Raw genomic sequence first — 12,847 nt, 5'->3', positions numbered from 1 at the left:
TGTGTTCATGTATATGGGACTGAGTCTCACCTGGACGCAGATACGTCTGTGAGGAGGCTTATGGGTGTTGAAGGGCAGATTCAAAAGCACATCCATTCAATGCAGACCTGAACCATCCTTAGATGCGTACGGCTCAACATACTACACAAAATGCTGCTTCCTTTCAGACACAATTTACATCTACGTTTCTTAAATAAACTGCGTCAAACTCTACAACAGGGCCTGAGTCTACTCAGCTGAGCCACAGCCACATATTCTTTACCTGTAACGGGATTAAGTAAACGTGCTTGGTACGTCTTCTTACCAAAAATGCCGGACAGCGGATCGCCACAGAACCACCACAAAATACTAAACAGCACTGCCGGATAAGCAGTGGACACTGGATAACCTTGCAGAGTGGTTATATCACAGTGCGATAAATAAAGCGAAACAAAACATACAACGTGTTCTTTTTTTTATCAGGTGCGGTCGCCAGCCATGATGTACACTGCTGAGACACCACAACTCAAATACTTTCCAAACTAGCATTATAGACAATTTTGTGTAAGCAAAATTAGTAACCCAATAGGTCGCACTCCTTTTTCACCATAGGGATTTGGTCTGTCCATCAAAAATTGGTATTTTTATGAAATCTACAGCATGACTTATTGTGAAGAACGTTAATGATGAAACTGCCTTTCTTCCAGTCACACTCCATATGTACGTGTCCGTGTGCTATTCCCCCCCCCCCCCCCACATACATATAGATCCAAAGGAACTGCACGGTGGCTTCTTGTTGTGTTACACTTGGCGTCACCTCCGCTGCAACCTCAGATTGCCCACGTTTACCCTCTCAATTTCTCTAATGTGTTTTTTTTATTGACAGGTCTCCATTGTGCCTCATTTTAAATTTGTCATCAACCAATGACATTTATGGTTAAATCATGTTTTTTGTTCCTCAGGTGTACCTAGATTTTTTAAGGCCTTCTTGCAAAACCGCCACCTTGGCTCCCCCTCGTACGTTAACCTTTGTAGTACAGACCAATACAGAACATAACAATGAAACGTACAGTGAAAGAAATGCATGATTTATATACTGTGTCGTCTCCCGCAGGCCGTGCTTTGCTGCGACTGACAGACAAGAAGCTAGAGAGGATGGGGATTTTTCAGGAGAGTCAGCGACAATACGTCCTACAGCAAGTTCTACAGCTGAAAGTCCGGGAGGAGGTCCGAAACCTCCAGCTACTGACACAAGGTATGAGACGCTGGTGTCCGGTGTAAATTCCCTGCGTTTTCAGGAAAACAACCTGTTGACATATTAATCTAAAGGAACTTGCCCTTTTTATGGTGTTTATTGCTTTTCTAAAGGTCTCCTCAGGTAGCTTAAAGAAAGCTACAGTAGTTATAAAAGAACAATGCATAAATTGGTATGTGGAATTGACCACTTGGCAGGATGAATGTCGTCTTGATCCACAAAATATCGGTGTTCCAACGGTTTAAATGTCAGGCTGCTAAGATCAAAATAGCTTTAAAGACCATATCCAGTAGCTGGGAATGTAGTTATTTGTACTTATGTGTTTTCATTTTGTTGTTCCTGTTCGTCCTCTTCCCTGCTGTATCTCATCATAAACAAGACTCGGAGGTAGTGAGATTTCTGCAAAACAGCATCCTGGATTTAAGATAAAGGCAAAAACTGAACTTGCGCAGTTAGAATTCCATGATAGTGATGTAGATTGATCCTGCGCGGTAAACCAGAGCAGCCAATCAGATTCGGTTGTTTTTACAGTTTACAAAATGAAATGTTTTGTTTGCTGCTATTAGTTACAGCGACATTAGTGCACAGTTACCCATGCGCACGTTTTTGTTAAATGTCTTTTCATAAATTCATGGATTTATAAGCGAGTAAATCATGTATTATATTTCCATATATAAATGCTATATATCCTCTTTTCAGGACCGGTAGCTGGTAAGACAATGGCTCTGAAATAGGAAGGTAGTATGCTACAAGTTACAAGTCAAAATAAGATTCTATAAACATGGAAATTGTTTCCGCTAATTGTTTGTTTGTTACAGATTGTCTATTGTAGCACACATTGGTGCTAAAACGTCAATTTATCTATTGATGCACGTCTGTGACTTGTGGGAAAGACTTTCACAGAAATCTGGCAGTGTGTAACGTCCAACGATAATTTCGTTAGTAACCCTGTTTAATCTGATATTCAAGGCCAGATGGCACAGTTTAGCCTTAAGTACAATTTATCAAAACTTTTTTTCTTTAAGTTTAGGTCAGTCAGCAAGTGGACATTTCATCCCCACAAACAGCTACAGCCTAGCAAAAGTATTCAGACCCTTAACCGATACACTCACTGAATAACAGATCCTACACTGATATTTTGTCCTCTTCATCTGACAGGACGACCACTGTTGCCAGAGGTGTGGTAGTTCAAACTAATCTCTTGTTAACGTGACCTTGTTTTATGTCACAAAGACATCTTAAAAAAAATTAAACATGGTATTTACAGGATTATTTAATTTTATTAGAATATGGAATAATAATAAGTTCTAGGGCGCATGACGATGTATAATGGCAGGTATGTTACAGATAAATAAACTTTAATGTGATAGGTATCACTGTGACATCATAAATAAAACTTCTGCCCAGAATATCACACAGATTGATTATATACATAAGCAGCAATGTATTGAGATGCTGGTAACACCGCTGGATGTGGGCTGTGAGTGGTGAATTAAAGCAGTTCAAGAAAAAGTAGTCACATAAAAATGAAGTGCAGATATACAATTTATAGCTATGCAAAAGTAGGTCCGTCCAGTGCGGTGGTAATCGTTTTCAATATTACCACCATAATTACACCGAGGACTCCTCCAATTAAAAGACGAATCTGTAAAAAAAACAATTTAAAGAGAAGCAGACTTACCTGCATACCGACGTTGGAGATGTCCGATGGGCGCGAGACGCTGACCTCAAGTGACTCCGACTACTGAGGTGTCCGTCAGTAGACTTTAAGGTCATTGCAACTTCTATCCCAGTGATGGCTAACCTGTGACGCTCCAGGTGTTGTGAAACTACAAGCCCCAGCATGCTTTGCCAGTAGATAACTAGCTGTTAGCTGGCAAAGCATGCTGGTGCTTGTAGTTTAACAACACCTGGAGTGTCACAGGTTAGCCATCACTGTTCTATCCCTTTTCATTTAAAGCGGCAGTGCCAAACTCCGCAGGTTAAGTGTTTAAACACTTAACCAGACATTGCCGCTTTAAATTTAAAGTGAAGTCGCAATGACGTTAAAGTGGTCGGAGTCCCTTGAAGTCAGCGTCTTGCGCCAATCGGACATCTCCAACGTCGGTATGCAGGTAAGTCTGCTTCTCTTTAAATCGTTTTTTTACAGATTCGGCTTTAATTGGAGGGGTCCTCGGTGTCGGAATATTCAGCACCGATCACCCGTACCCAACCCGTCCAGTGGTGTCACGGACTTACCTGATCCCCGCCGCTCCGTCCAGCCGCACTTCCGCATTCAGGACCATGTGACCACACCCGGAGGCGGTCACATGACCACAACCCTAGAGGCGGGGATTTTGAATCCCCTTCAGTATTAAAACCTCACTCTGACACTGGCTGAGTGTCAGAGCAACACTTACCTGTTCCTGGCTCCTGCTCTTCGTGGATTGCAGTGTCTTCCTGTTTCCAGTGTCTCCTGTGTGCTGATCTCTGCCTGTTTGACTTCCCTGGCTCTCCTATCCCTGTGTACCGACCCGGCTTGCTGATCATTCTCCTATTCTTGTGACCCGTGTACCGAACCTGGCTTGTTGACTCCGAGTTGCCTTCTGATTCTGCCTGACTCCATTCCTGTGTACCGAAACGGCTTGTTGACTCCGCTACCACCGCTTCACTCCGCTGTACTACATCTTGAGGCGAACCTGGGGACCGCGACCTGCGACTCCTGGCAGCGAAGCCCACCCCGCCTTGCGGTGGTTCTTGGTGAACACCGGGGAGATCGTTAGACTCCGCACCTCAGGTAAGCCAGTGCTAATCAAGATTAGTAATATAGTATCCAGAATCTGTTACAGTTTGCTCTGACCATGGATACCACAGCTAAAGATCTGTTGGAGCATTTAGTAGGAAGGATGGATAAGCAAGAAGCTAACCAAGAGCAACTTTTAAAATTCCTCAATAGTCTATCCACTCGGTTGGATGTTGTCCAGAACACCCTAGTGGCTGGTGGATCACCTGGGCCGGCAGTGGCCCCTGTACCTCAGGCCGCAGCAGCAGCTTCTTCCTCGCAGCTACGGTTACCTAACCCACCCAAGTTCGATGGAGACCCTAAAAATTGCAGAGGATTTTTAAATCAATGCTCCATACAATTCGAGCTTCTACCTGGGAACTTCCCCTCCGGGGAAACGAAAGTGGCCTATGTGATTTCGTTATTGTCCGGTCAAGCTTTAGCATGGGCTTCCCCCTTATGGGAGAGGGACGACCCCATTCTACATAACTTCAACCTCTTCTTGTCCACCTTCAAGAAAATATTTGATGAGCCAGGAAGGGTGTCCAATGCCGCTTCCGGCTTACTACGTCTCCGCCAGGGAAACCAGTCTGTGGGGCAGTATGCGGTCCACTTCAGAACCATGGCCTCTGAACTTCGCTGGAACGATGAGGCCCTAGTAGCTACATTCTGGCAGGGCCTTTCAGACCGAATCAAAGACTAGTTGGTATCCCAGGAACTCCCTACGTCTTTGGACGATATTATCTCCTTCTGTGTCAAAATTGATTTGCGTTTCAAGGAACGTAATTCCGAGAAGGAACAGTCGCGGCGTAGTATGATTCGCTTGGCCCCCAACTTCCAAACCCCTGTTCTTCCCCCTGAAGAGCCCATGCAACTTGGGAGGACCCGCCTATCAGCCGAAGAGTGGGAGAGGAGATTTCGGAACAAGTTGTGTTTATATTGTGGAGAGAGTGGCCATCTTCTGAGTTCTTGTCCCAAACGCTCGGGAAATGACAGGGCCTAACGAGTTCTGGAGCTGTATCGTTGGGCCTCTTTTCTCAGTGTCAGTCAGTTCCCAATAGTAATGATTGCCTGTCTATTCCCATTTCCCTTCAGTTAGGACAAAAGACCTTCCCGCAGTCGGCTCTTCTAGATTCCGGAGCCGCAGGAAATTTCATTTCTGCCACAGTAGTTAAAAAATTCGCTATTCCCACACAAGCCTTGGAACAACCCATCTCTCTGATGGCCATTGATGGGGGAAGAATCCCTGAGGGGTCCATCCTGGTACGCACTATTCCTCTTCTACTTCAGATAGGAGCACTTCATCGAGAGAAGATTTCTTTTCTAGTAATACAGAGATCTACCAACCCAGTCATCCTAGGACTTCCTTGGCTTCGTGTCCACTCTCCCACCTTGGACTGGAAATCTGGTCACATATTGTCCTGGGGACAGCCCTGCTTCTCTCGCTGCCTACAGAGAGTGGTTCCCCCGAATAGTCCCAGACGTACCCAAGAATTTCCTGTGACTCTCCTGCCTGAGCCATACCAAACCTTCTCTGATGTTTTTTGTCAACAAGAGGCCACTAGACTTCCCCCTCACAGAATCTGGGACTGTGGCATTGATCTGATACCTGGTAAACCCATTCCCAGGGGCCGTGTTTACCCCCTTTCCCTCCCGGAGTCTAAGGCTATGGAGGAGTACATCCAAGAAAATCTAAACAGGGGCTTCATCCGCAAGTCTGCCTCCCCAGCTGGGGCTGGCTTCTTCTTCGTAAAAAAGAAAGATGGGGGCCTCCGCCCTTGCATTGATTACAGAGGCCTGAATGCCATTACCGTTAAAAATCGGTATCCACTGCCACTGATTTCTGAATTATTTGACCGGATTAAGGGTGCCACCATCTTTTCTAAACTTGACCTCAGAGGAGCGTATAACCTTATACGCATTAAGGAGGGGGATGAATGGAAGACGGCGTTTAACACCCGAGACGGCCACTTTGAATATCTGGTCATGCCTTTCAGGCTATGCAATGCCCCAGCTATATTTCAGAGCTTTATGAATGAGCTGTTTCAAGACCTCTTGTACCAATCTGTAGTCATCTACTTGGACGACATTCTCATCTTTTCTCAAGATCTAGCATCTCATCGTACTCATGTATTGGAGGTCCTCTCCCGTATCCGAAAAAATCAGTTATTTTGCAAATTGGAGAAATGCACCTTCGAGCAGAGACAAATTCCCTTCCTGGGATATATTATTTCGGGCACCGGTCTACAGATGGATCCCACAAAATTGAAAGCCATACTTGACTGGCCCCAACCTTCGGGCCTTAAGGCCACTCAACGCTTCCTAGGATTCTCCAACTATTATCGTCAATTTATCAAGGGGTACTCCTCTCTCGTGGCTCCCATCACAGCATTAACCCGCAAATCTGCTGATGCTGGTATTTGGTCCTCTGAGGCTATCCAAGCCTTTATATTATTAAAGTCTCTCTTTTCATCTGCACCCATTCTTCAACAGCCAGATTGTTCTCGTCCCTTTGTCCTGGAGGTAGATGCCTCTTCTGTTGGCACAGGAGCCGTACTATCACAGCAAGGTCCTTCTGGAAAACTTCATCCCTGCGGATTCTTTTCCCGTCGCTTTTTACCTGCTGAGAGGAATTATGGGATTGGCGACAAAGAGCTCCTGGCCATCAAATTGGCTCTCTCCGAATGGAGACATTTACTAGAAGGAGCGCAATTCCCTATCACCATATATACCGACCATAAGAATTTGCTTTACTTACGCACTGCTCGATGTCTAAACCCTCGACAAGCAAGGTGGTCCTTATTCTTCTCACGCTTTGATTTCAACATCACTTTTCACTCAGGATCTAAGAATACGAAGGCAGACGCCTTATCTCGCTCTTTTGATCCAGCTGACATGGAATCCTCGGAAGATAAGAAATTCATTGTAAATCCATGTCAAGTATTGGCAGCTACACACCTGAAAAAGGGTTGTCCTCCAGGCAAAACATTCATCTTGCCACATCTACGCACCCGGCTCCTTCACTGGGCTCATCACTCACTCTTCTCTGGGCATGCCGGCATTCGCAAGACCTGGGACTTATTGTCCCGAAGCTACTGGTGGCCTTCCTTGCTGGAGGATGTGAAGAGATTTGTTGCTGCTTGTTCCAAATGTGCTCAACACAAGACCTCTAGGAAAAAGCCTTATGGATGCTTGCTCCCATTACCCATTCCTGATTACCCTTGGTCACAGATCTCCATGGATTTTATCACGGACCTTCCCCCTTCCAAATCCTGTACTGTAGTGCTTGTGGTCACGGATCGCTTCTCTAAAACAGCCCACTTTATTGCTCTCAAAGGCCTTCCTTCTTCCTCCTCCTTAGCCGATATTTTTATTAAAGAAATATTTCGCCTCAATGGCTGTCCTCAACATATTGTCTCCGATAGGGGATCACAATTCATATCAAAATTTTGGCGGTCTTTTTGCAATAAATCCGGGATTAAGCTTGACTTTTCTTCCGCATATCATCCCCAGTCCAATGGGGCTACTGAGAGAACCAACCAAGAATTAGAGAAGTTTCTAAGAATATTTATCTCTAGTAACCAAGACAACTGGGTGGACCTTCTCCCTTGGGCCGAGTTCGCCCATAACAACCATTTTCATGAGGCCATCTCTAACTCCCCCTTTTTTGTTCTGTATGGCTGCCATCCTAGACTACCCACCTTCTCTCAAGTCTCATCTTCTGAAGTTCCAGCAGTGGACTCTCTGGTTCGTAACTTCTCTGATATTTGGGAACAAACCAAGACAAACTTAAAACAAGCAACTACTCGTTCCAAAAAATTATATGATAAAAGGAGAAGAATGACTCCAAGTTTTGCAGTTGGTGACAGGGTATGGCTATCCACCCAGAACATTCGTTTAAAGGTTCCCAGTAAAAAATTTGCTCCCAAGTTTATTGGCCCATTTGCTATATCTGAGATTATTAATCCTGTAGCCTTTAGATTGAGTCTGCCTCCTTCCTTACGCATACCCAATGTCTTCCATGTCTCCTTGTTAAAACCGATGGTAACCAACAGATTCTCCACCTCATCCAGAACTCCTCCTCCTGCTGTGGATCGGGATCAAGTTGAATACGAGATTAAAACTATCCTAGATTTTCGTAAAGTTCAAGGCGCCATACAGTTCTTGGTGGATTGGAAGGGTTACGGCCCTGAGGAGCGCTCATGGGTAAGAGCCATTGACCTACATGCTCCCCGTCTACTTAAATCCTTCCATAAAAAATTTCCTTTGAAACCCTATTAGGTGTTCGGAGTCCACCTTTATGGCAGGGGGTACTGTCACGGACTTACCTGATCCCCGCCGCTCCGTCCAGCCGCACTTCCGCATTCAGGACCATGTGACCGCACCCGGAGGCGGTCACATGACCACAACCCTAGAGGCGGGGATTTTGAATCCCCTTCAGTATAAAAACCTCACTCTGACACTGGCTGAGTGTCAGAGCAACACTTACCTGTTCCTGGCTCCTGCTCTTCGTGGATTGCAGTGTCTTCCTGTTTCCAGTGTCTCCTGTGTGCTGATCTCTGCCTGTTTGACTTCCCTGGCTCTCCTATCCCTGTGTACCGACCCGGCTTGCTGACCATTCTCCTATTCTTGTGACCCGTGTACCGAACCTGGCTTGTTGACTCCGAGTTGCCTTCTGATTCTGCCTGACTCCATTCCTGTGTACCGAACCGGCTTGTTGACTCCGCTACCACCGCTTCACTCCGCTGTACTACATCTTGAGGCGAACCTGGGGACCGCGACCTGCGACTCCTGGCAGCGAAGCCCACCCCGCCTTGCGGCGGTTCTTGGTGAACACCGGGGAGATCGTTAGACTCCGCACCTCAGGTAAGCCAGCGCTAATCAAGATTAGTAATATAGTATCCAGAATCTGTTACAAGTGGATAATGCAAAGTATATGAAGATAATTGAGAATGGTTCAATAATGTATAGTTTCCATGCGCAGCCTTGGAAACTAGGCGTCTCCGACGGGACCCAGGAGCGAGCGGCACCACCCGCATACGGGGAGGGAAGACGTGCCCGGACTATAGGAGAGGAACCTCACTGCTCTACAAGCAACATCTTTTCACAAAAGTGAGTTATTGGGAATATTTCCCACAACAACATCTGGACAAGTTTGACTTTAACAGTCTATGTATGGAACTATACATTATTGAACCATTCTCAATAATCTTCATATACTTTGCATCATCCACTTAAGGATAAATCCTTAAATGCTAAATGGTTACTCAGAGCTAAATAAACCTTACTTTCATAGAAAAAAAAAATGTTGTAATTAATGGAAGCAATTTTCTGTTGGAAGACCGTAAATTAGCAAAACGCTGCACTCAAAGCGTGTATTGGATTAATTGTCTATAAATGCGCCGTGTAGCTAAATAGGCGCGTTTTCACATAAGACAAATGAACGCGCGGTTACGTATTGGTGGAAATATGAGGTTCTGCGACAAGTCTATGGCCATTCAGGATCCGTCACACAATCTACTTGTACACGGGATAAAGTGGCTGAGTTTTTAGTATGTAGGATATCTGTTTATGACTTATTTTTTTCCTCGTGACTGTAGATATTCAGTTTGGTGGCTGTATACGTGTCTGAAGAGGAGCTGCTGAGATAATGTACTGGAGCCTGAATATTCATTTGCTGAACAACGTGCTGAGAATAGGGTTTTTTTCTGGTGACAATACAATGAAGGAACAGATGTTGGCAGATGAAGGTGTTAGTGTTAGAGGAGAAGTGTCTAGTTGTTGGATGTGATCCAGTTTGGTTGTGAACTGTATTTTGGATTGAGGTAGCATATTGCACTATAAATCTGTGCAGTTAAATCCTTATGCAGAGTGTTAAACGTGTGATGTGACAGGAATTTTGATGTTTACGCCCCTGCAGGAAGATTGCGGATTTTATTTTTAGCAGCATTGTTATTAAAGGGTTAACCCTTTTCTAAAAAATCAGCATCAGTCTTTGTTCATAGAGGTGGGGTGTTTTATAGGACTTTACTGGTAGAATTTATATTGCAGCTAAGGGTCTGGTCTTAAAGTCACCTATGCACAGTGGAGGCAGACATTTTGTGGGCTGAACCAATTATTCAGCTTCACTAGGAATTAGTTGCATCAGATACAGCCTTTATATCACCCACACCAGGCCTGGTAAATCTGTGGCTCTTCAGGTTTTTATGAAACTACAAATCCCACCATACCATGTTAGCTATTGCTAACAAAATATGCTGGCAAAGCATGCTGGGGGTTGTAGTTTTACACAAAATCTGGAGAAATACACATCTGTCAAAATAAATTATACATTAAAAAAAAAAAAGAAATACTGCTGTTTATTTCATTAAACAAAGGTATATAATTCAAATGGATGATTTGTTATTGAAGGCGTAGCTCTATTATTATTATTATTATTATTATTATTATTATTGTTGTTGATTTGTTAGATGTTGCAGTACCAGACAGTGGTGAAAATGGAGCATACATAAAACAGGGACATATAAGGTGGACAGAAGTGCAGACATGTGAGTAGTATAGGTGGGAGTAGGGTAAGATCTAATAAAGAGATGGGTTTTCACAGAGTGTTCAGAGATTTGCAGGCTGTAGGAGAGTCTGATCAGGCCAGGTAAGGAGTTCCATAAGTTGGTAGCAGCACAGGAGAAGTCTTGTAGGCAGAATGATAGGTGGTTACCAGAGTGGCGAGTTGCAGGTCAGAATAGATCTAAGCGAGTGTTTAGGAGAGTATTTCTAGATGAAGTTTGAGATTTATGAAGGGGTGGTTTGTTTAGTACTTTGTAGGTGAGGGTGAGTATTTAGAATTGGATTTTGGAGGATGTGGGGTGTCAGCGTAGGAATTTGCAGAGTGGTGCCGTGAATGTGGAGAGGCAGAAGAGTAGAAGACTTAAGACGGATTAAAGCAAGGATAGATGGGTGAGGGAAATGCCAAATAGGAGGGAGGTTACAGTAGTCAAGGCAGGAGATGATGAGAGAATGGATAAGAGTTTGGGTTGCTTCATTGATAACAAAAGTCGTATTCTATCACCATTTTGAACATGAAGGCGACAGGATTGTGAGAGAAAGTGGATGTGAGGAGTAAAGCAGAGGGTGGAGTCACATTAGCATGGCCAATCATAACATTCTGTACTTTAGGTGGGAGGTGCACATTTAATGCGGCATCTAACTGGATCGGCATCTAACTGGATTGTACAATGTAACCCCCACCTAGACTTGGTTGCTGTAACAAGAGCGCTTTGCACTTCTCACTGAAAATTGCGGCACAGCAGAGAGGGGAGGGGGCATCAGGGAGAGCTGCGGGGTTTGTGCCCTGTAACAGTCACACCCCCTGGATAAGCATTGTGGTTCTCCGACAGGTTACCAATTCCTACATTACAATGTAAACCTTTCTTCATTGAAAGCCGTGCCATTGCCATCGTTTAAAATGCTTTCATAATTCCCCACTGTCCGTTTCTCTGCAGTATCCATTATTCCATTCATAACGTTCTCTGTCATGATTTATTTTATTGTAGGTTTTAAGTCAAATGGACATACCATCTACATTAAAAAAATGATTACCGTAGACTGGATAAATACGCCATCCATTATAATTGATGTCTAGTGCTTTGAAAAATGCAGGAGGCCATTGTACTGACTCTACAAAGCACTTGGACATGTATGCAGCTTTTCCAGTTTTTCTTTAGGCCTTTGTTTATTGCATTATATTTCCAGACATGCCCTATACTATATTGTAAAGCTCTCCTCTCTTTGTATGTTATAGTCATTGGCTGATTTACGAGAACTTCTTTCTTTATTCTAGATACACAGAAGAGAGACATGAATAGACAAAGCAGTGCTGGAGAATAACACAACGGCTGGAACGCAGAGCCGTCAGAGAGAGAGAGAGAGAGCGGCTCTAGGATTAAAAAAATAGCGAGAGATCAAATATTAACTTTCTCTCTGCTAAGGGTGATGACATATAAAACCTCACCAAGCCGCAGTTCAAGTTGTATTGCAAAGCATTGTGGGACTCACGTCAAATAAAATATTAAGTAAAAATATTTCCATTGCACGGTTGATTTTTTTTGGTTGCTTCAGCATGAAACATCTCCCCAAGTAATCCCTCTCCCTCTGTCCTGAACCCAAGGGCTTGCGCTCATTTTAGAGAAAGGGAAAGTATCCTTGAAGTGTAAAAGCGTCAGAGCTGGTGTTCCCTCCCTCTCCTCTTTGTGTTTGCAGTATGTAATTCTTGTTGATTTATGGCCTCTGGCTTCCACCCACGAGCGCTCATTGTTTTTTTTTGCCAAACTCCTATTTTCTTTTGGCGCTCCTAATCTGCGGAACATTGATTTTTTTATTTTATTCCTTTTATCAAACAGTATGAGGTTATTTGTAGAGTCTAAATAATAAAGAACATTTCTAAAGCACAACTAATGTGCAACATAAAATGTTATTTGCTTCTTTATTTTCTTCTCTTTAAGGCTAAGATGAATTATTTGCTATTTAAATAGGTTTTTTTTGTGTCATACTGTATAGCTGAGTGCTGTATGACAGCTATATGACATTTTATTGGTTGGACTTAAAGACAATGATATTTCCACACAGCCAATCAGCAGAAAAGGAGAAGATGCCACCAAAATGGAAAAATGTTGACGTATATATTTTGGTCTAGAACAGAACAATCATAGTTTGAATCTGTTCTTTTCCATGTATCTTTCACTGACATTTTTATGGGGATTTACGGTACCTGAGCTCCACCAAAGCTAAGAAATATTGTCTAATAATACTAAGAGAGATTTTAAAAAACTGTAGTAACACTTATGACCACCAGGTGA

At 43.7% G+C, this 12,847-nt stretch overlaps 1 protein-coding gene across 4 annotated transcripts in view; it reads left to right on the top strand.

Moving 5' to 3' along the window:
- SAMD12 (sterile alpha motif domain containing 12) overlaps positions 1 to 12,073 on the top strand; it is a 247,132-nt gene extending 235,059 nt beyond the window's left edge. For all 4 annotated transcript variants that reach the window (XM_075213989.1, XM_075213990.1, XM_075213991.1 and 1 more), the window contains 2 exons: positions 1,094 to 1,234; positions 11,833 to 12,073. In XM_075213989.1, the coding sequence (XP_075070090.1) occupies positions 1,094 to 1,234; positions 11,833 to 11,879 (188 nt within the window). In that variant the 3' untranslated portion in view covers positions 11,880 to 12,073. The remainder of the gene's footprint in view (positions 1 to 1,093; positions 1,235 to 11,832) is intronic.
- The last annotated feature ends 774 nt before the right edge of the window (positions 12,074 to 12,847 follow it).

The sequence above is a fragment of the Mixophyes fleayi genome, chromosome 5, assembly GCF_038048845.1.
Source record: "Mixophyes fleayi isolate aMixFle1 chromosome 5, aMixFle1.hap1, whole genome shotgun sequence".
Classification (NCBI taxonomy): Eukaryota; Metazoa; Chordata; class Amphibia; order Anura; family Limnodynastidae; genus Mixophyes; species Mixophyes fleayi.
Note: the sequence above shows the minus strand (reverse complement) of the source record. Positions and strands in the feature narration are given on the sequence as shown.